This window comes from Trichophyton benhamiae (assembly GCF_000151125.1).
Source record: "Trichophyton benhamiae CBS 112371 chromosome Unknown contig01293.0, whole genome shotgun sequence".
In the NCBI taxonomy this organism is placed as follows: Eukaryota; Fungi; Ascomycota; class Eurotiomycetes; order Onygenales; family Arthrodermataceae; genus Trichophyton; species Trichophyton benhamiae.
This window is the reverse complement of record NW_003315113.1, coordinates 218,472-239,949: the sequence shown is the minus strand read 5'-3', so window position 1 is coordinate 239,949 and position 21,478 is coordinate 218,472. Positions and strand designations below refer to the sequence as shown.

The following is a 21,478-nucleotide window of genomic DNA, read 5'->3' as shown; positions in this document are numbered from 1 at the left end:
AATTAGAATCCACGCATCGCCTAGCTGGTGTAATCGTATGGTGAGGCGCTGCGCTCCTAGACTCGAGTCCGGACTGCGATATGTAGGTGATGCCTCGATAGGTTGTCTCCCTCTCCGTCATTTGCCTGCCTTTCAAGGTCAAACAGAAAGCTTTAATTTAGTTTGCTTCAGCTTTTTTGGAGGTTTTGTTTTTTTCTTCACGGTCACGTGAGCATGTTTATTCGCCTTCAAGCAGCAAAAGTAGAAGAAGAGGAACGACGGCGAGGTTGGAGAGGACGAGATGGCGATCAATGGGATTAGGCAGCTAGCTACGGAGTGTTAGAGGTCATATCATACATGGTGGGTCGGAGTAAGATGGGGTAAAAGTCACATCTCGGGGTAAAGAGGGTAGCTAGTTATCAGATCAAACGGCACGCCGCATAGCTGCCAAAATATGAGCCAAAATAAAGAGATAGTGAGAGATTATGTACAGCCGAGTGGGAATGGTGGAGTTGATAGGGAAAGGTTCTTGTTTTTGTTTGAGGTCTAGATCCTCTGGAAGATGGGATTTTATATTTTTTTTAGTAGAGATAGCGCCAGAATCAGATCGGAGGAGAAAGTGGTGGTGGTAGCATTTACTTTGTTCGTTCGCCCCAGATGCCAATCACACCCATGGAGAAGCCGATACCAAGCAGATACGTCCTGAGCATGTGGAGGTTGCGTTCTTTCTTCATGGCCAGTTCGACGGATTCGCCATTGACATCCGCCACTGAGCTAGCTGGTGTGGGTTTTTCGGTTGAGCGGGAGGTTCCCATAGACTCAGCCTCTGATGGAGGTTCGACAAGCTCGATTTCACTCGAGGTTGCAAGCGACTCTTCGTCTTCTGCTTTCTTCTCGGGGGAGGCTGGCTTAGGCGCAGATCCGAAGAAACGGTTCAAAATAGATCCAGCACAGCAGCATGAAGAACGTGGTTCGCCAGATGTAGACACGCTGCATAGAGATGACAGATAGGAGCTACAGGTACTGGTGCGAGGGCTCTCGGTGCCCTGGATGAAGGAAGGGTGGTTGGTATACAGTTCCAGACCGAGACCACCGAGAAGAGCGAATGCGCTGGTCCAGAGGAGATAAGGATGCCGTCGACGAGGAGAGGAGAGGCTGAATGCTGTGATAAGAGTGAAAATGGTGATGTGCGAGAGGGTCAGGGCCGCTCTACGTGCGCGGAATTGGATATCAGTCAGGGCTTGGGAGGCAACAGAAGCCGTGGGAAGGCCTTGAAGAGCTGGTAAAGTAATGGATGACATCGAATATGAAAGGCCCTATATTCGTGTTAGTGAAAAACAAGGGCATAATGATTGATTTTACATGGTACGTACAGTTGATATGCCAATAGAGATCATGCCAACGAATTTGGCGACTGTGATCGGGCAGGCCATGACGTTTGTCAGAGCTATGGCTCGGTGTGCTTTGTACGGACGTTAGAAGTTGCAGCCCGGGAGACGAGCTTTTGATGCCCTGCTGGCCCACCGTGTATCGTTTTAATGGCCTCAGAATGAAGAGTGTCCGGTGAATTGGCAGGTTCTGGGACTGCAGGTTTGCTTGAAGGTCTCAAATAAAAAGCACTTTTTGGAGCTCATGAAAGGCCGGAAAAACATCGGAAGATCGACGCAATGACACAATAACTCGTTGACTAATTATGTAATAGCTGGCGAATCTGGAGAACGGCGCCTTCAAGAGACTGGGGAATGGGGAAGAAGATACAAGGCACGAGATATCAGCCATGCTGAGTGGTAGAGAATACTCCATAACCGTTTGAGGGTAATTTATACCGTGGTTGTTGCTAGAGGAAGATGTTGGTAGGAGGACATTCTCTACCTAGCAGTGGACACTATTGTGCTCGAACAGCCACACCATGGTATTCCACTGCCTTTAGAGTAATCGCCGAGCAGAATCCTTCCATACGATGCTTGTCTGGGTGGAGTTTTATCGTCTCGATGCTTTTGCTGTCTGCTCGTTTGCGTGCCAGAACCCGCCGAGCCGCAGAAAACAAGCCGAGGCTCGCAAGGTCTTGGCATCAACAACGCCTGCTGAGCAGTTACCAACCTTTCTCTGCGGCCTTGTAGGTTAAATAGATGATCATTTTACCCCGGAGTCCGGACGCAGAGAAGGCTTTGAGACGGTAGTAGCCTGTGAAACCATTCCAAGATGCCGATGCCAAAGTCTTCTTACATTAGCGACGTCTGGAAGGACGGCATTTTCGGTATGATTTTAGATAACTGCCTGCCGAAGGAGTAGACCTCAAGCTAACGAGCAGATAGATAACAAGGTTGTCTTTTGTACTGGCGGAGCTGGGACAATATGCAGTGCCCAGGTTCGCGCTTTGGTACATCTAGGTGCGAATGCATGCATTGTTGGCCGTAATGTTGAGAAGACGGAGAGTATGGCCAAGGACATTGCCACGGCTCGCAAGGGTTCGAAGGTCCTTGGAATTGGATCGGTCGACGTTCGCAGCTTTGAGAGTCTCAAGAAGGCTGTAGACCGATGCGTAGAGGAACTGGGAGCTATTGATTTTGTTATGTACTGATTTCGACTCCCCTTTGATTGTGTATGAGCTGGTCTAACTCCATTTGACAGCGCTGGAGCAGCTGGGAATTTCCTAGCCTCGATCAATCAGTTGTCTGTCAACGCCTTTAAAGCGGTCATGGACATAGATGTGCTGGGCTCGTTCAACACATTGAAAGCAACGATACCCCATCTGGTTGAGTCCGCTGTTAAGCATCGGTCTGATGGAACAACTCGTGAGTTTCTATCCTCGGATCGGGAAAGAGAAGGAAGATAAGCTGATTGCAGATTTGATATAGCATCACCGACCGGGACAGGCGGGAGGATCATCTTCGTCAGTGCCACTATTCACTATACTGGCATGCCTATGCAGACACACGTCTCTGTTGCAAAGGCAGGTGTGGACGCGCTATCGAACAGTGTGGCGATTGAATTTGGCCCTGTAGGAGTAACATCCAATGTTATCAGCCCAGGCCCAATTGGAGAGACGGAGGTAAGAAAAAACCCGACTTGGATTGCATTGAACCTTTGAAAAGCTATAGGTATGGAGTAGTATGCTGACAACTTCCTAAGGGCATGAAACGGCTTGCTACAGAAGACGCAAAGAAAAGCAATGAGGCTGCTATCCCGCTTGGTCGCTATGGCTCTGTCAAAGAGATTGCAGATGCAACTATATACATCTTCTCAGACTCTGGGAACTATGTCAATGCTTCCACTGTTGTTGGTACGTGTCTTCTCTGCTGTGTTTTACCGTGGCTATATGACTGACCAATGTTCAACAGTTGATGGAGGAGCCTGGCGCCTGCAGGCTGCTGGAATATCAGGCAGTGGCTTCTCTTATCCTGACTTCCTCCTATCTGGCATGGAAGTCACAGGCGTCTCGGGACAAAAGCAGAAGGCAAAGATTTGACATGCGGCCTTACGTACTTGCTATTTGTGATACATCTCCTATAGTTCTATAGTATATATGTAGCCATCTTCTGTAACTATCTAGCCAATATTGCATCATTGTTGTTGATATTGACTTTGTAAGCTCCTCTCGCGCTCCTTTCTCGGCCCTGTAAAATACGCCAGCCAATACCTTATCAAACGGCTTTACCGTTTGATCTGGAAGCTTCTCGTAAGATTGATCTGAGGCCTTCTTTGTCTGCTGGCTGACAGTCTCTATAGCAACCTGTCAAAGGCCCCACTGTTTTGATATCATACAGGACAGGACATAAAAAACGCGGCGTCTGGATCAAACAAAGCATTGTTTTAATCAAACCGTATTTACCGGCCATACTAGCTTGATCTTGGATCAAACCACTGCAATACAGTGTCCTGTAGACAGCCACAGCCACAGCCTTGCTTTTCTTTGCTTTGCCTTCAACAAGCTAAGTTTTTATATGCAGCCTTTGGAAAAGTGCATACCACGTGACCTGTCCTGAAATGGCAGTTTTCAACGTCAAGTCATAAAGAAGGCAGAACAAGGAGGAAAAAATGGTTGCTTTGTAGGTATAGAACAATGACCATGTAGATAGATATCCTTATATAAGAGGCGTTGGAAACCTGGGAGTAGGGCAGAGAAGTGATATATAGATGGAGAGCATACTTCTATATGGCAAAAATTGGCCATAGATGATATATACTATCTTCTCCTCAGGGGTATCTATATAGATATGATATATGACTCGCAAGCTGGAAACCAGATAGCAAGGCTCAGGCTATATATAACGAGTATATATAGAAGACAGAAACATGGGCGATGGTCTGGACTAGCAGCTCCGGTCGAAGCTTGCACTCCAGTACAGGTACGTTACCAAATACCCTGACAGGACAGCCGAGCAGGACACCGTCAGGACAGCGTATCAACCAAATACCGCGCTAGGAAACTCGCCAGCAGGACAGATTTGAACCGCACTAAGAGGAGTGATCTGGTTGCCCTGGAAGCCCCGCCTTGTTTTGGTGCAATATAAAAATCTCTGCTCCCACCCCCCTTTTCTCTTCTCCTTTCTTCTCCTTCCTCGACTCACAGTAGCATCAAGTCAACCACCATCCACAGTGTTCGCAGATAGCTTCGTAACTCTCTCAGTCACCGTCTCCGCCATCTCTCCAGAGCCAGCATCTCGCTTGAACCTGTGACCTCTTCTCTTGATCCTTTCGTTGCCAGCCAACTCGTTTGTCGAATCTCCATCCTCCACCACCTACAAGCTCTCGCGAGCTTCGAGTTCGACAACGATCAGCGAAAGATCACCTCTCCGTCTTCGTTTTCAGGCTTGATCACCGCCAATTCTCTTCGTGAATCAGCCAACACCGTCACCATTCCGAAGAAATCAACCTGAACGTCGACGTTCTTCTTCTCCAGTCTCACGGGAATCTCACCACCGTTCGAGACGAATCCAACCTCGCCAAAAACAACATTCGTCGCTTGACGCTCGAATCCCTTCATCACACAGGGATTCTTGAGATCGCAGTCCTCAATTTTCGTCAGTTCGATCGCAGCTGTAGAGCTCGATCACTCGCGTCGCCTCGCTTCATTTCCAGAACAGTCACGTCAAAGGCTGGTTCTACCCTTCCACCGTCAACTCCTTAAGCGAACCGTCAATTTCACCAGCTTAAGCAAAGGGAAAGCAATGGCTCCTGTTCAGCAAAAGGACGCCAAAATGAGCGCCGGACAGAAACAACAGCTGTCCAATGGCAAACGCCCTGACATCATCGGGGATGCGAATGTTGCCGTTCCGCGTCTGACTCCGGAACAAAATGCCCAGGGTCAATCCGATTTGTACAAATCGAAGTGGGCGACCCCAGTAGATGAGTACCAGACGGCCTGGGAAAAGATACTGGCGGGCAAAGGGGGGCCGTCTGCCAGCCAAATCACACAGGCGGCAGTACCTGCAGCAACGTCGGGGGCCAAACAACAACCACCAACCTCGACAGACAAGCCCACTGCAGGGAAGCAGGAGTCAAAGGGCAAGCAAAGGGCCACCACCCAGCAGCCTTCGACTTCCCCCCAGAAAATCGACCGGGCGGACGACGGCCACAACAAACCTTCTTCTCAGAAGGGTTCGTCGGGCAAGACTCTCAGCGCCAATCCACCGAAACCCGCCAGCACCGACAAGAAAAACATGGCAGTAGGTGAAGGCCCTTCGGACAGCCGTCGTCCGCCGCCTGTTACGAGCCAACAGTCACAACCAGCCACCTCTCTTCCTCCGGCTAGCGAAAACGACAACGACAACGACGCCGGTTCAGATGCCGCCAAAAAGCGACGCCGTCGAGGAAGACGTGGCAAGGGGGGCAACAAAGACAAAGACAACGAGGCTGCCGCATCAGCCATTGCCCCCCAAACCTCCGGCCAAAGTACCTCCCAGCCAAGTCCAGCAAAGGGAAACGGCCCCAAAGAGTCTGCTGCTGGTGGTGCCGACAAGAAAACCAGCAAGCCATCGACAACCACAGCCAGTGCACCACCAAAGACGCCAGCAGCACAACCATCATCTGCTGGCGCAGCTAGAAAAGCAGCAGACTCGAAACTTGCACAGCCAGCGTTGGCTCTACCCCCTGCTCAGCCAAAACAACTGCAGCAGCCGCAGCAAAAGCAACAGCAATCGCAACAACAGAAGCTGCAGCAGCAGGGGGGAGTCAGAGGGAACGGACAACAAGCACCTCAACACCCAGGTGCTGCGAAGGGCAGCTTGGCCACTCCACCACCACCACCACCATCCACCACGGCGGCCACCATTGCCGCCAGTAAGCCCAAGCCTGCCCCCGCCAATGTTCCCAGAGCCAACGAGACCACTGGCAATGACCGCAAGGTCGCCGGGACGCCCGCTACTCAACAGCGTCCCGCCGTGCAAGCTCCTCGCTTCGGTCCTTCAGCACCCGCTGGGGGCGCCGCGACCACCGGGGTCGCGGCCAGAAGTATGGCTGTGCAGAGACCCGCAACCGGGCAAGTCGGTTTTGCGGTGACTGCACAGAACGCACCCGTTCAGCTCGGTTGGTCACCGAACATGATGGGTGACTCCCGTGCCCGGAGGTCCGGGGTTATGCCCCGTCTCGCACCTGGTTGGGAAGGGTATCAGGACAGAATCAACGTGTCTGGAGCAATCCAAGACATTTACCTGTATGCTGGAGACAGGTTAGACGTTGAGAAGTTCAATGCCTACGTTGCAAGCCCCTGCCATTCGGTAGAAGCAAAGGTCAATTGTCTTAAGGACATTGTCGTTACCATGGACCGAGTCGTGTCGGAGAAGCACGCCTCGGCCATGTCCATCAAAGCGGAACGTGACGCCTTCCGCGACGACTACGACCGGGCAAAAGCGCAAGCCGACGAGTACGCTGAGAGGCTCGCGGCTGAGCAGCTGCAACGAGAGCAACTGGAGGAGCAGATCGTCAGCCTGCGCCATTCCGTGGCCGGTCTCCGCAAGGAGGTCGTTACAAAGGAGAGTCATCTTGACTCTGCCGAGGTGGAGATTCTCCGCCTCAAGGACGATCTTGCTGCAAACCACAGTTTGCTCGACAAGGCTGTCTCGAAACAGGCAGCTCAGGCTGCAGAGACAGCCTCCCACCAGGAACAGGTGGCTTCTCTCCACGGCGAGGTGGAGAAGCTATCTGGCGAGCTCAGCGGCCTCCGGGCCAAATTCACCCTTGCCGACTCAGAACGCAAGGCGTTGGCAGAGGAGATTGCCAAAAGCCCGTTGCAGAGCGAAAACGAGCATCTCCGGTCCCAACTTTCCGAAGTTCGGGACCAGCTCGACTCTGCGAACCAGATCCGAAATGATCTGGAGGCTGAGCGTGCAGCTCACATCTGCTGCCAGCCTGTGGAGAGTGGCAATCCAACCTCCGCAACGTTGAGCATGGAGTTGGAAGGGTGGGGGGTTGGACAGGACTCCCGCTCTCAGACAGACGAAGAGGATGGGAGACAAACACGATCCCGTCAACCGTCCCCGCCAGCATCCAGTGCTTCTCTGTACGGTGGTGGCAACACCGTCTCTACGTCTACCCAGACGGACGAGGTGGAAGTCATTGAGACTTCCACACAGACTGAAGAAGCGGTCGTCTCTCAACTCGAGGCGTCTACCCAGACTGTCTGCACGGAGGTTGTTACAGCCTCCACCCAGACAGTCTCCGTAGAGGTCTCGACGAGCGAGGCTTCTGCCCAAACGGCCTTGACCGGTGATGTTCTATCCCCGGCCGAGGTGGAAGTCCGAGTTGCTGGCGTCTGTCAGAAGGCGCGAACAAAGGATGCTCAAGTGCAGACAGCCATGGTTGTCGAAGTCCCTGGAGGCAGAGTTGCGTCGCTGAGGTTTCTCCTCGCCCTGCTCTTGCTTGCCTGGGCGATGATCATGCTGTGGAGCAGATACAGCGAGATATCTGCTTGGGAGGCTGCCAACGACACGTCGCGTGCGACTGTTGCTGGTATTCGTTCCCAGCAGGTGTTTCCCTGGTCTCTCATGTCCGACAAGCTTAGCTACTCGGTCGTTCGGCACTTTGATAGAGTACTCCCAGGCTAAACGAACGGGGAGTCCGTCAGGAGGCCATCGGTGTGCGTCAAAACCACACTGATGTCCTTCCTTTCTGGCAATGATCCTGACAACCAGCCTGCGTTCTGTCCTGCCCCCGGGAGTCGATAGGCAGTGGAGGAAGTGGTCCATCAACAGTTCCCGCCCATTTCGAAGGGCTTGGGTGTGTTTGATGGAATCCAGATATCAATGTTTTCCCCCCTTCTTTCTCCTTTTTCTCTCCTCCGCGCGGATTTTACTGTAGGGCGTCTTTCCCTCCTTCGGGACAGGGTGGATGCCCACGATACCATTATTGTCACCTTCTCATCCGCTCTCTCTTTTCTTTATCCCCTCTCCAATTGCACTTCCTGCCCTGCTGCTCCCCTTGCTGATGCTTGATATAACGAATTTCTGGTGAGATGGAGTGTGGCTGATGCCGTGTTTGGGTGTTAACACGTCATCTTCCGCATGTCCATAGGATTGTTGGTATTGCCTTTTGACTCATGGTCTCTCCTCCAGCTGCTTCTCCCTTCCGAGCTTCTTTTGATATCCTGTCGTGCCTTTTCTTCTTCTCCTTTTGCTACTATTTTTGATGACTTGACGTTGAAATATGCACACGTGACTCCTGACATAAGCAACACGCGGCATTACGTCATCCCCTGTCTCTCTGCCTTTCTTTTTTTTACGAAACTTACGCCTTTTTTACGCCGAAAATTACACGCCAGCAGAAAGGTACTTGATCCCTTTGCCCTTGACACTGCCACCCTCTGCCTCTCCTGGGCTGTTCCTCCTTGGTGCTTATGTCTGACGCTAACCCTGGTCTAGGCCCTTAACTGTTACCCTAAATAACCCTCACGCCGAATCCTGCCCTCCTTACTCTTGCTGCCCGCTTCTCCTCGCACCAACGACGGCCTTCTGTAAGTACCTTAAGTACCCTTTGCCGAGCCCTCGTAATAAGGTGTACAGGCTAACCCGATCTGCCCTAGCGCCGGGTCTCGTGTCTTGTTTCAACTTCCGCCTTTCTTCTTCCTTCTTGGACTCTTCGACGTCGCCTTTTGAGCGAGCGAGAGAGCGACACTTCTCGACCAACCTCGACCGCTGCGAACAAGTTGACCACCTTTTGAACCGCTTCTTGACACTCGTTTCTTGCCTGATATATTGGCCCTTTTTTGCTCTTCTGTTTCCTTGTTTCCTTTTTTTCTTTACTTTCCCTATCTGTGTTGACTTCTGAGATCTCCCCGTTTCCAACATTATGCTGGCGAAACTCCTCGCGACCTCCCTCCTGGCGCTCCAAGGCGCAGCCGCTTTCCTTATCGTTCCCGAGATTGACAGCCCTCATGCCACCAAGCAACAGGCTCCCGACGCCCACAAGCTGACCGTATCTGCCAACTGCCCCAAATGCCCGTTCCCAGGCCGTCTCGATGCCGCTGAGGTCTCTACCGTGGACAGCTACATGGTACGCTCGCCCGATCCCTCGTACTCTCTCTTTCAGCTCTCTCGCTCCCTTGTGAATTTGCCTCTAGCGGCCGGACAAGCGCTAACTGTCTCCTGCAGCTGTTCGACCTCTCGACCGACGCAGGCAGACTCTACATCAACAAAAAGGAAGTCTACCCCAATCCTGACACCTCCGTCGACCTCCAAACCAGCCTTATTCGCAAATCAGACGAGCAGTCTAGTCGAAACATCCCCACCGGCTATGTCTTCGAAGTCCTCCGAACCCCTGATTCTCCCAATGATCCAAATGGCCCTGAGCTACTCTCCTTCTATTTCACTCCCGTTCAGTTGAACGGTCTCCCTGCGGCAGCCGACACTCTCTACATTCCCGTCATCAAGACCGCCAACGGCAACCTTGTCATTGTCAACTCTCGCATCGAAGCTACTCCTGCCACCCATATCTCATCCCAGCGATGCGGCCGCAATGCTGAGTGCTGGAAACGTCTTCTCCTGGCTAGACTCACCGCAACCATCCGCGCTGCTAAGATCCGCGCCATCCAGTTCGCTGCCAAACTCAAGTCTGCCTTCAAGGGCTGCCACGGAAAGAACAAGGCGTCTGCCATTCAGGGACAGGACAACGACAACGAGCCATCCGGCCACGGCCCCCACAGACACCAGCATCCTACCTTCTCTCGCGCCTTTGCTCACGCTCTCCGCTTCGTCATCATCCCAGCCATCATCGGACTCTGTCTCAGCTTGGTTGTCTGCTCTATCGGCTCTCTCGTTGGCCACTGCCTCGTTGCTCTCTGGAGATATACTCGCCGCCAACGCACCTCTCCGCGCCACAACATCGACTCTACCCAGGAAGACGGAGAAGCCTACGAAAAGGAAGGTCTCATGGCCCACGAGGACGACCACGAAGAAGATAAGCTCCACAGCCAGATCAGATTGCCTGCAGACAAGGCTTAAATTTTAAGGGCCTGTCATTCTCATTATCACCCACCAATACCATATCACTTCTCTCATAATTGTTCTCGGAGTGGAATCGCATGACTACAACTGCTAGTGTTTTTCCTTACTATTCTGTTTATCATATATCCCTATTACAACTGGAAGAAACGATGTCATATCCTGTTACCATAGCCTTGCAACCCAAGGACATCGTCTGTTGCTCTGTCTCGCTCTCTCATTTCTTACTTGTCCTGGCCTTTCCTTTATTTCTTCTCTGTGTTTCCTTTCCCTCTGCTCAGATGTTCAGTTTAGTTCAGCTCAGGTTTCTTCTCTCCTTCAGGGTCTCGCATAGTCACAGTCTTAAATCACAGTCCGTCCTTTTTTTTTTATCTCTTTCTTTGTCCCGCTTTCTGCTTCGTACAACTTATGACCGGCCGTAGACATGCCCCGTAACTAGCTATCAAAAAAGAAAGCTCCCTGATCGTCACTGCGCCGTATGCCCTTCGTATCACTCCACAGCCCACCTTTTTTTGCGCTCAGCCGCGTGTCAGAGCAGCTTCGCAGCCAATCCATGCAACCTAACCTCCCTCGAATCGATAACTAATCGGCCGTGGAAGATTGTTGTGCCGGCTCGGTGGTGATCCCTGAGGGGGTTCCATCATCTGGTGTCCAGCTTGTATCACGATATCGCCAGGTACGAGAACCACGCACGCCAGCAAAAAAGAAGTCTCATCCGAGCCAGCGGAGAGAGATGTCTGCCTGAAGCCCGTCGGACTGACGCGCCCTGGATACCTCTCTCGGTGGCCTGTCTCCTTTCTCACGATCGCTTCTGCTAGCCTTGTCGCCGGGCCCCCTTTTGTCTGCGATCGGCGCAGCGACTCCAGGCAGTTCCAAAAAAGTTACATACGAGCTACCTTACTCTGCTCTACGACTCCATCCATACCTCCCACAGCACTCCTTTGCAGAACGAGAACGAAGCAAAACAAAACAAAACAGAATAGCTGTCTGACGGAGACACTCGGTCGTCTCGATTCCATAATATTACAGCTCAGATGCAAGTTGCCCGGCCGATTCTGCAGCTATGTTCCAGATCTCGTCGCTCGTCCAGAAGGCTCAGTCGCTGGTAGACCCGTCGAACTTCGGCTTCCCTACGCCCGCCGCCTCTGATCGCAATCCGTCCAAGGCTGCTCTCTTCCGCCAGCAGTTCCGGCTGCCTGACTCCCAGAATCCGCTGCAGGAGATATCTGCCGAGCTTGTCCTGCCGCTGCCGTACTCCTCCTCGAGCTCTACCCATGGCGAACGAGCCAAGGACGCTGGCCGTTCTGGCAACCGGTACATAGGCAACCTGCATCTCAGCGAGCGCTTCATATGCTTCTCTACGCAGCCGACGAGCTTCCTGCAGTCCTCTAGCTTCTCGGCCTCGTCTGCGTTTACGGGACAGACGCATGGGACGGGCCCGTCCGGCAACGGCTTCACATTACCCCTCTGTGCGATCCGTCGGGTCGAGAGGCTGAATAGCCATGGCCACATCTTCTCGCTGTCCATCACCACTTGGAATGGCGCTCTGAGCAAAGGGAGCCCGGCCAAAGACACGCCTACGCCGGTGCAGAAGTTTACAATCCATCTCGATGGCTCGCGTCAGGCCTGTGAGCGGTTCTGTGATGGGCTGAAACGAGGGCTGAGAGACGGGATGAAGGATGTCGAGGGGCTCAGACAGGTTGTGGCTGGGTGCCACTCGGAATATATGCTGTCTGGCTCTCGGACGGTGAAGAAGGAAGGTGTAGAGGTTGAGACGACCAGGGAGCCGCCGGATACCGGCCTGGGCCTGGTCTTTAGATACCCCGGTGATGCCAGGAAACTGAGAGATCGCAGTAAGATGAGATTATGGGGCGAGTACATGAGAGGTACGTTGCTGTCCAACTTCCCAGGAGTATAGAAACATTGTCTTCTTCGGCCGCTTACTGGACTTGTAGAAAACGGACGCAATGCTACAATGATAAGGCAGCCTACGTTCCATAAGCTCATCCGGGTTGGCCTTCCAAACCGTCTGCGAGGAGAGTTATGGGAGATCTGCTCCGGCTCGTTCTATTCGCGGTTACGAGCTCCAAACTTATATGAGGAAACCCTGGCCAAGTTCTCTGGCCGTGAGTCTCTTGCAATTGACGAGATTGAGAAGGATCTCAACCGTTCTCTTCCAGAGTATCCTGGATTCCAGAGCGAAGAAGGCATCAACAGGTTAAGAAGAGTTTTGACAGCATATAGCTGGATAAACGAAGAAATAGGGTATTGTCAAGCAATGAACATCGTCGTTGCTGCCCTACTAATGTGAGTCCGTCATTTTTCTCCTTGCCTCTGTCACTGATACTAAGGGTGCATTAGTTATACGTCTGAAGCACAAGCATTTTTCCTCCTATCCGTGCTGTGTGACCGGCTATTACCTGGCTACTATTCCACAACTATGTACGGGACATTGCTTGATCAGAAGGTGTTCGAATCCCTCGTCGAAAAGACCATGCCCATTCTATGGGACCATTTAGTCAAGTCCGATGTTCAGCTATCCGTCGTCTCCCTTCCTTGGTTCCTCTCACTGTACATCAATTCCATGCCCCTTGTCTTTGCATTCAGGGTCCTCGATGTCTTTTTCCTGGAGGGACCAAAAGTCCTCTTCCAAGTCGGGTTGGCAATCCTCCGAATTAACGGAGAAGAGCTGCTCGACGTCACCGACGATGGAACCTTCATCTCCATCCTTAAATCCTACTTTTCTAGACTCGACGAGTCTGCCCATCCTCGGTCAGACAACCCAAAGCTACGTGCCATCACCCGCTTCCAGGAGCTCATGGTCGTGGCCTTTAAGGAATTCTCCGGAATAACACATAGCACCATTGTGGAGGAACGAGCTCAGCATAAAGATGCAGTCTTGAGCAATATTGAGAATTTTGCCAAGAGGACTTCTATTAGAAATCTCGGGCCTGAGAGCAAGAAGCTCAGCCTCGATGATCTAGGTGCTACATATGACCGTTTCTACGACGTTCTATACGATCGGCAACAAAAGATAAAGGCGCAAGAAGAAGAAGAGAGGCGTCGCAATAAAGCCGGAAGCAAGAACCCGGCACGATACTCTGCTATCCTCCCCAAAGTTGAAGCTCAAGTTAGCCGTGTTGGACTCGGACCCAGCCCATCGCTTATGGACTACGATGGCTTTCGACAATTTCTTGCAGCCACTGCCAAATGGGCCACCAGCGACTCTCCCCCACGCAAGGATTCCGCTTCTGATCGAAATGCCAGTATAAGAAGCCGAAATAAGTCTTCAGACAGGTCAAAATACCCTGCTCCTGCTGACCATGATTTCTTAAAACGGCTGTTCCGTAAATGGGATGTTGATGGCAATGGTGGTCTCAGCTTACAGAACGTTGTTAATGGCCTGGCTCAAATAAAGGGCGGCAGAGATATAATGAACACAATAAACTACTTTTTTGACCTATACGACGATGACGGCACGGGACAGGTTGACCGAGAGGGCATATTACGCATGTCGGAGGCCCTCCTTTTCCTTTCCAGAAGGGGGTTCGAAGGCCTGATCAACATCCGAACCAATGGGGAGAGTGATCGGTTATCAACATCAACCCAAGAAGGAGACTTACGAGGCCGGCCTAAGCTGAGTGCTGATGAGAAGTTTCTCAGCAGTGTCAGCGACTTTATCCAACATTGCTTTGAATACGCTGATCCCAGCCATCCACAAAACCAAGAACATACAGAAATGGAGTCCAAGCTTGGTGCCTTTAGCATAGGTGATGATGAAGACGATGAAGATGATGACGAGTCCCATCCAACCCCTGAATCAGACTCAACCCAGAAAGAGAAATCATTAGAACCTACAAGCGAAGAGGCCCCAACCACTCCCCTATCTCCCACTACCAAAGAAGCCTCTGAAGCAGCAAATGCAGCTCTTGACCCTGCTCACCCATTACACATCACACTCCCGACCTTCCGCATGGTCATCCTCGCAGATGAACTCCTTGAACAATTCTTTGAAAGCTATTTCCCTGAATCATTCCACCTCTCTGACCGCCCATCTCATGAAACAAGTGCCATCCAGCGCTCTACATCCCTTTCTTCCAATCTCACCACCTTTACCAATCTCGGCTATAACCGTTCCCCTGGCACAGCCACTGCTCCATCAGGCGCCACCCTTGCCGGCGCATCAGGTGGCATAGTTCCACCAGGCCACAAGGGACTCAGGGGCGTTCTGGATAATATCGTCTCAGACGGCATGCGCATGGCTGCAGAAGTCCGCAAGAAGATGGAAGAAGCCCAGCGTGAAATGGAACGGAACGCTCTCGGTGGCAGGGCGGACGAAGAGGATGACGACGACGATGACGATGCAGCTTACTATGAGCGAAGGAACGCTGATACGTCTAAGCTTCGTGCTCCATCTATCCGTGAAGGAGATCGCGATTTACTTGAAGGAGCTGAAGTGGCTAGTATACGTGAACGAGAGGGACCAGAGACCGAAGGAAGCGCTACGAATCCTTCCAAGGCAACGCTGTCGCCGTCGCCTGGCTCCCTTGTCCGACGGCCTTCAGATTGCAGTGTTGATAAAGTTGAATTCGAGTCATAGCAGGTTGTTGCTTCTGGGTTAATGAAATTTACATAAATTAATTGATGATTGATAGCTTTTTGGCATGACCATGTCAGGATTAGTGAATGGCTGGCGCATCTTGTAATTATTACCCTTCCAAGATGGAACTGTGATATATCCAACTCTCCTACTACCGTTTATACACCTTTTCTTATTCTATTCCTTACGTCTTCGATTTGATTTGTGCCTGTTTTGAGGGACCCTGGTTTTATCAAGTCGGTCTTAAATCATTGACCATGTTACTTGTGGATAGGAGGATGTCCTCAATAGTTTCCAGAGAATATTCATATCTCATTTATCTTCAGCTTGTGCAGCCTCCATCGTATGATGTCAGTAAGAACAGTGCAGATTGAAGAAGGGAATTAAAGGGGGAATCTGTTCGAAGCGGAATACAAGTTTAAATGTATCTTAGATTGAAGAAACGAACAGAGGAGTTGAAAGTAGAAAGCCAAAGGGGAAGGCAGGATATTTAAACAAAAGAACATATCCATGCGAAAAGCATAAACAAAAAAATTCGACAAAAAAGCCAAACACAGGCTAATAATAATAATAATAGTTAAGGCTGATAAGTATCATCCGTAATATTTTAAACAATTAAGCCTTGCAATCAACCAAGCCAACCAACCCCTGAAGGTGAAAACAAGAGTCTAGGATCATGAGGTCGTGATTTTGCAGTCATATAATGGCATATCCGGGAGGGCGTTGGTTGCGATGGTGAAACGTACACATGGAGTAGCCAGCAAAGGAGAAAAAAGCCCAAAATCGAATAAATCGACAGAGAAATTGTAAAGGGGGCCATAGGTTGTGAGAATAGACCTATGTAAGAAGGTAAACGTTTAATATGCTTGGAAGGGACACAGCACAAAAGGTTTCTGAAAGGGAGATAGATGGATTAGAAGCAAAACTAATCTTTCTGTCCCTCATTTTCTAAAAGTTCCAGTACGATTTGGCTTCTTTCACGTTCTGGATGCTGCATGCAGATCTTGACTGTGCGGGAAATAGTGCCGAATCCAGTGGAGATCCCGAGACCATTGCGTCCCGTACCAGTGGGTGTGGAAGCTGCTTCGTTGAAATTCGAACCACCTACCGCGTTGGTATGTTGGTCGATTCCACTGTTGCCGTTACCGCCATCGTCTAAGAGCGTGACGTTTCGTCCGGCAATGACTTGTCGAAGACGGCCGTTCATTGCGTTGCGGACTTCGACGAAGTCTTCGTTGAAGAGGAGTAGGAACTTCCCACATAGACAGGCTGCATGAGCAATGCCAACGAACTCCATGACCACGCTCCGGCTGACGTCTCCGTGTTTATTGACATATACAGCACATTCCTGGAAAACGACAAGGAATTCGCTGTCGCTGAGACGGAACATTCCGAGGGGTCGGAGGTCTTTTACTCTGTTTGCGATGCTGGTGAGGTGAGATTGGACGTCGGCTTGTTCGGATTTCAGGTTAGGGACAGACCAGGGCTGTTTCTTGTCCAGGGTAAGGACTTCAACGCCTCTGGACGTAGAAATAGCAAGGGACGTATGGAACAAGTTGATTCCATAACTCTCGGCGGGTATATAGAATTCATCATACTCGCGGAAGAACTCGGTTTGGCCTCGTCGGGACAGGAAACGAGAACGGCTTGATGACGATTTTTGAAGAACAGGCTCCAATACCTAGGGTCGTTAGTGAGTGTATTGGAGAAATAGTCATGGATGCGAACATACCTTGAAAGTCGAGGAAATGCCGTCTCTCTTCTTGTAGAATACCAATGCCCTATCCTTCATGCGCCCAGCGGCAAAAAAGCCTACTTCTCGGTTCCCAGACAGCTTTTGTGGTGCGCGTCGTTGCGAGTCAGGCTGCACAGCGCCATTGACGGGACAAATTGAGTCCAAATGATACCCGATCAAGGACTTGTCAGAAATCAAGAGGAAGAGATTAAATTCCTCAAACACAGAAATCTGCGTAACACGCAACATTGAAATCCCCTTTGTCCATCCTCGAGGATCATCATACGCAGAGATATACACGCCATAGTCCGTACCGACGGCACACATCATTTTCCCTGGAGGCTGCTGGAATACAGTTGCACAATTGACAGCCGCTCTGCAAACGGGTAACGGTCGAGATAAGTTTCGTTCATACTTCTTCTCAACTTCTCTGATGGCTCTGTCAAGGGGGGTTCCCTTGATAACTGCACTCTTAGGAGGAACGGCTTGGTCCGAGTAAGCAAAGGCCGAGTCTGATAGGACACGCAGTCTAAATGGTTCTGCATTCTGAGCATAGAGAGCAGCAGCGTGTTTGGTCTTTGCTTCGTAGATCTTCTCACACCAATCCTGTCGTGATTGGGCCGTTGGGGCGTACAGAACGTAAACATCGCGTTTTCCGAGATGCTTGATTCTGAAGGGATAGAGGATCTTCTCGTCTCGGGAGTTTTCCAGGACAGTGGTGGTTACTGATCTGCCGGCTGCACCTGGGGTGGGAGAAGTTATTTGCGGTGCGGTTGCAGCGTGGGCTAGACCGGTTGGGGCCCCAGCCCGCGGATTAGCGGGTGCAATACCCTTGACTGCTGACCTGACTACCGGATCATCATTGGTGCTGACCAAAGTGAGAAGGTCCATGGGAATAGGCAGTTTAGAGACATCAAACATCTCATGCTTTATGCCAGCGGCATCTCTGTGGATGACTATCTTCGCCAAGACAAGGTAATGGTCGAAGAGAATGGCTCGGATATCGACCCAGTTGAACCTCTTTGTCCTCGGTCGCTGCAGGTCTCCTTGGTATATGATTTCGCGCCCAAGGTGTTCCAGATTGAGCTCGACGATAGACTTCATCTCCGGTCTCAGCTGCAGCTTAGCGCCTAGCTCCTTAAGATCCATCTTCTTGGTCATTTCTCCGACTTTGTTGTCACAGTCCAAGGCGACAAGCTTGATTTCCTCAATAGCCTGCAGCAGATTGGATTTCTCTTCTGAATCTTTTTCCATATTCTTGTAGACGGTGTTGAGAAGCAGTGTATAACGCTGGATACGTGTGATAGGGGCCTTTAAGTACGTGTCCCAACTTAATCTGTTGGATAACCTGTTCTCACGGGCCTGGTTCAAGAAAGAGCGGAAGAGCATGTTCGATTCAGCTTCCCGACGTACAAGGTAATTAGCATTGGGGAATGTTGCCGCATATTCAATGTAGGCTGCTTTGGCCTTTCGAATCCACTCTCGGAAAATGTCACTGAAGCCAACAATGAAGGGACCCTGCTCTTTTTGCCTGTACTTCAGCTGAGCCAGTAGGTATTCTTCATTCACCCTCTTCACCGCATCAACTTTCCCAAAGACGTCCCTGAGGAATCTATCGAGACGTTTGGGATTGATGACGGATGGCTGTGCAGTAGCAAGGGTATCCCTATAGAGTGTCCGCAGAACATCGAGCTGTGCAATATATGAATCTTCTGTGGTGACGATTTCGTGAAGGTTGTTTTGGCGGTCAATCTCCTTTTTAGAGTGGTTTGAGAAGACTTCCTTGCCAATTTTATAGAAGGTCGCCCAATCTTCGGCCTTTTTCTGCGCTTCCACCATTTTCAAGTTGATTTTCTTCAAAGTCCTCATGCAGTGATGGGAATAACATCGTCCGAAGATGTCATATTCTTGGTTATGTAAACGGGAGGAATAGCATCCCTGGCCGGTGATCTGCCACAGGACACCAGACAATGTCCCTGGCCCGAATTTCACCCATTCCTCGTCTTTGATCAGTGCTCCTGCTGCAAACATGCTCTTAACAACTCTGTCGCTGAGAGTTTCGGCGTCGGCAGTGTTCATCGTGGGCACTTTGTGTGTGAGTAAGGCAACGATTGCGTCGACAATTGAATGCTCCTTTAGATCCGCCTCGTCCTCAGCTAGATCTCTTATCCAAGCCACAATAGCACTAATGGCCCATGGCTCTGTGCACTTGCGGAACTGTTCACTGGACAGTTTACCTGGATGGAACTTCTTCCGCTTGCCCGCCGGTAGAACCGGGAGGTCAAGGGTGACTGATGGGGTTGACAGGGAGGAGTCATAGGCAGCTTGTTTAGATTTAGCCCTGTCGGCGTCCGTCTTGGAGCGAATGATTGCATCTGCGGACTTATGCGTGTTTGTATGGTCTGATAATGACGTTGAGCGAGGCACGGCAGAGGTAGAATTGGAATAGGAATATGTGTCCGGGGAAGTTGGATAGGGTGGCATATGGTAGTGGTCTAGGGGTATTTGGCCGGTATGTTCGCTGGAGCGGTATGTGCCTGCGGGCATTAGGTGAGGAAGAAGGTTTTGGGTAGCAACCGGGACAGGTGGGGGCGGTAGGGGTCTAGAGCTCATTCCAGGGTGGAAGAACAGGTCTTGAGGTTCCCCTTCTCCGGGTAGGTCGCTAAGGGAGCTTGTGGCGGACGATGGTCGTCTGAGAGCCGCTTCATCCCCGTTTTCAAAGCTCATGCGGCGATAAGCTGAAGGTTCTGAGAGTCCGCCAGTTCCGACGGTGTCGACCCTGGCAGTGGGCTCGATCTCCGGGAAAGGATGTATGGAATCTTGGTCGATGCTTGGGTAGTCATATTGATTGGGGATGCTCCCTCTGCCATCTGGCTGGGAGCTGGTTCTCACCCCGTGCATTAAAGCATCCTCTCCGTAGTGCACGTCGGCGCTGTATCCGCCACCATAGAGGCCAATGTCATGGAGAGCAAAGTCACTGTCGCTACTGGACTCTCCATGGTGCTGCTGGTTTTGGGCAGGAGGAGGTGGTGGTGGTTCCTGATGCTGGTAACCGAACGAGCTGGTGGTAGAAGTATGCGTATTTCGCCTTGCACGCATGGCGGCCTCCTCCTCCTCAGCTACTCGAAGTGCCTCCAGCCCAGCGGCCACTTCTGCATCACTGTCGTCACTGTAGGCATTGTAATTGACGTACTGTCCTGTCCCGGTAGAGCTGATATTGCCTCCATTGGTGTGGGTCTGTACTTCATCTGGTAAGAGCTGTACACCGGGCGAAACAGCAGAAGTCGGATAAGCACCATCGTCTGATTCCTGGATGGGAGGCTGTTGTGGAAGCGGTCGTCTCGCCCGTGAACTGTGTCTGCGAGTGGTATCCGGTCTCCCTTCCATGACAGCAGCCTCTACCTGTTTGATAATGTCATCGTAGCTCGGCTCTATCTGTTCACGACCATTTCGTCCTTCGGATTCAGTCGGTGGACCGGGCAGCGGCCGAGCCTGTGGATGACGGGTGAGTGTATCCGTACGCCTTGGGGAAGTGGACTGGGAGTTTTGGTGAGCTGGAGGGGGCGGGGGTTGGGGGCTTGCTGGATAGGAGGCATGTCTGGAAGCAGTCCTGTACCCTGCATCGTGATGAACCGAGCCATGGGTGGGCGGGTTTGGCATGTACTGGTAATCCGGAGTTTGCGCTGGAGGTTTGGCGGAAGAGTATCTCCGGATACGGTCGTTTGTGGCCTCGGTGCCATAGCTAACTGTCGTTGACTGGGAGTGATTTGAGGAAGGATAATTATAGGACGAGTATGAAGAAGGGTGCGCAGACACAGGAGTGGCAGCAACACTCTGAGACGGCATTGGAGGGTAAGTTGGGTGGTGGTGGGTTGTGTTGTTGCCGTATGGGAGAGAGTAGTCATTGTACGTGTCCAGCGGGCGAGCCGACATGGGATCCGGCGAAGTAGGCACAGCATGAGACGGCGGGAAGAAGGATGGCGAGGTAGAAGGATACGAGGTCTGCACTGGAGTGCCTGTAGACCAATTTCCAGCGGGAGACAACTGGAATGAACCCACCGAGGGCGAGGACTGGTACGCAGCAGGATTGTAGGGCTGATGATGCGGTTGCTGGCTGGAGAACTGCGAGAAGACCTGTGGATTGTAGCCAGCCTGCTGCGGCGTGGGAGGAGGCTGCTGCTGCTGCTGCTGCTGCTGCGAGAATTGCTGGGGATTGTATGACGGCTGCTGCTGGCCCGGAGAGGGTGTGTTGGGCCCCTGGTACTGGTGCTGGTATCCCGACATGGCAGAGGAGCCGTGGGAGGATGTCTGGCTTACGGTGGAGTGCTGCGAATGCCTGGAGCCGAAGTTGCTGGAGTGAGACCCATGGAGGCTGCCGCCGCGACCGTCATGGTACGGGTATGCTGATCCTGCTCCTCCGCCGGCAGCAACAGGAGCAGCAGCCCTGGAGTCGAAGTACCCGGTGTCGTCGCCGGCCTGGTAGCTGGGAGACCGTTGCATCTGGGCGTGCGGCGGCGGCGGCTTCTGGCTGGCGAGATGAGGCCCCGTTGGATACTGGGAGGCGTAGTGCTGCTGCTGGGAGGGAGCTTGGGCAGCGGTTCCTTGCTGGCCGTGGTGGACATGAGGCTGAGACGGGCCATGCGACACAGCGGCAGACAGCGGCGGATAGGCGCGAGGCGGGCGGTTTTCCTGGTCAGACATCGTCGGCGAGTCTCTCGCTCTGCGTTC

At 51.8% G+C, this 21,478-nt stretch overlaps 7 protein-coding genes across 7 annotated transcripts; 4 read left to right on the top strand and 3 right to left on the bottom strand.

Annotated features, from left to right (window-relative positions):
* Positions 1–614: 614 nt before the first annotated feature.
* Positions 615–1,280, bottom strand: ARB_04034 (uncharacterized protein; the record flags this gene model as incomplete). The annotated part of the gene is made up of 1 exon (XM_003017112.1): positions 615–1,280. The coding sequence occupies one exon, from the start codon at positions 1,278–1,280 to the stop codon at positions 615–617; it is 666 nt and encodes a 221-aa protein (XP_003017158.1).
* A 659-nt stretch (positions 1,281–1,939) lies between these two features.
* Positions 1,940–3,448, top strand: ARB_04033 (uncharacterized protein; the record flags this gene model as incomplete). Its single annotated transcript, XM_003017111.1, has 6 exons — positions 1,940–2,095; positions 2,249–2,553; positions 2,611–2,774; positions 2,838–3,031; positions 3,112–3,262; positions 3,321–3,448. 6 exons carry the CDS (start codon positions 1,940–1,942, stop codon positions 3,446–3,448), a joined length of 1,098 nt encoding a protein of 365 aa, XP_003017157.1.
* A 1,114-nt stretch (positions 3,449–4,562) lies between these two features.
* ARB_04032 (uncharacterized protein) lies at positions 4,563–4,966 on the bottom strand (the record flags this gene model as incomplete). Its single annotated transcript, XM_003017110.1, has 2 exons — positions 4,563–4,721; positions 4,772–4,966. 2 exons carry the CDS (start codon positions 4,964–4,966, stop codon positions 4,563–4,565), a joined length of 354 nt encoding a protein of 117 aa, XP_003017156.1.
* A 184-nt stretch (positions 4,967–5,150) lies between these two features.
* Positions 5,151–8,411, top strand: ARB_04031 (uncharacterized protein; the record flags this gene model as incomplete). Its single annotated transcript, XM_003017109.1, has 2 exons — positions 5,151–7,946; positions 8,145–8,411. 2 exons carry the CDS (start codon positions 5,151–5,153, stop codon positions 8,409–8,411), a joined length of 3,063 nt encoding a protein of 1,020 aa, XP_003017155.1.
* An 853-nt stretch (positions 8,412–9,264) lies between these two features.
* Positions 9,265–10,415, top strand: ARB_04030 (uncharacterized protein; the record flags this gene model as incomplete). The annotated part of the gene is made up of 2 exons (XM_003017108.1): positions 9,265–9,468; positions 9,567–10,415. 2 exons carry the CDS (start codon positions 9,265–9,267, stop codon positions 10,413–10,415), a joined length of 1,053 nt encoding a protein of 350 aa, XP_003017154.1.
* Positions 10,416–11,478: 1,063 nt separating this feature from the next.
* ARB_04029 (uncharacterized protein) lies at positions 11,479–15,015 on the top strand (the record flags this gene model as incomplete). Its single annotated transcript, XM_003017107.1, has 3 exons — positions 11,479–12,301; positions 12,371–12,722; positions 12,777–15,015. 3 exons carry the CDS (start codon positions 11,479–11,481, stop codon positions 15,013–15,015), a joined length of 3,414 nt encoding a protein of 1,137 aa, XP_003017153.1.
* A 925-nt stretch (positions 15,016–15,940) lies between these two features.
* On the bottom strand, positions 15,941–21,451 carry ARB_04028 (uncharacterized protein; the record flags this gene model as incomplete). The annotated part of the gene is made up of 2 exons (XM_003017106.1): positions 15,941–16,696; positions 16,748–21,451. The coding sequence occupies 2 exons, from the start codon at positions 21,449–21,451 to the stop codon at positions 15,941–15,943; spliced, it is 5,460 nt and encodes a 1,819-aa protein (XP_003017152.1).
* Between the last annotated feature and the right edge of the window lie 27 nt (positions 21,452–21,478).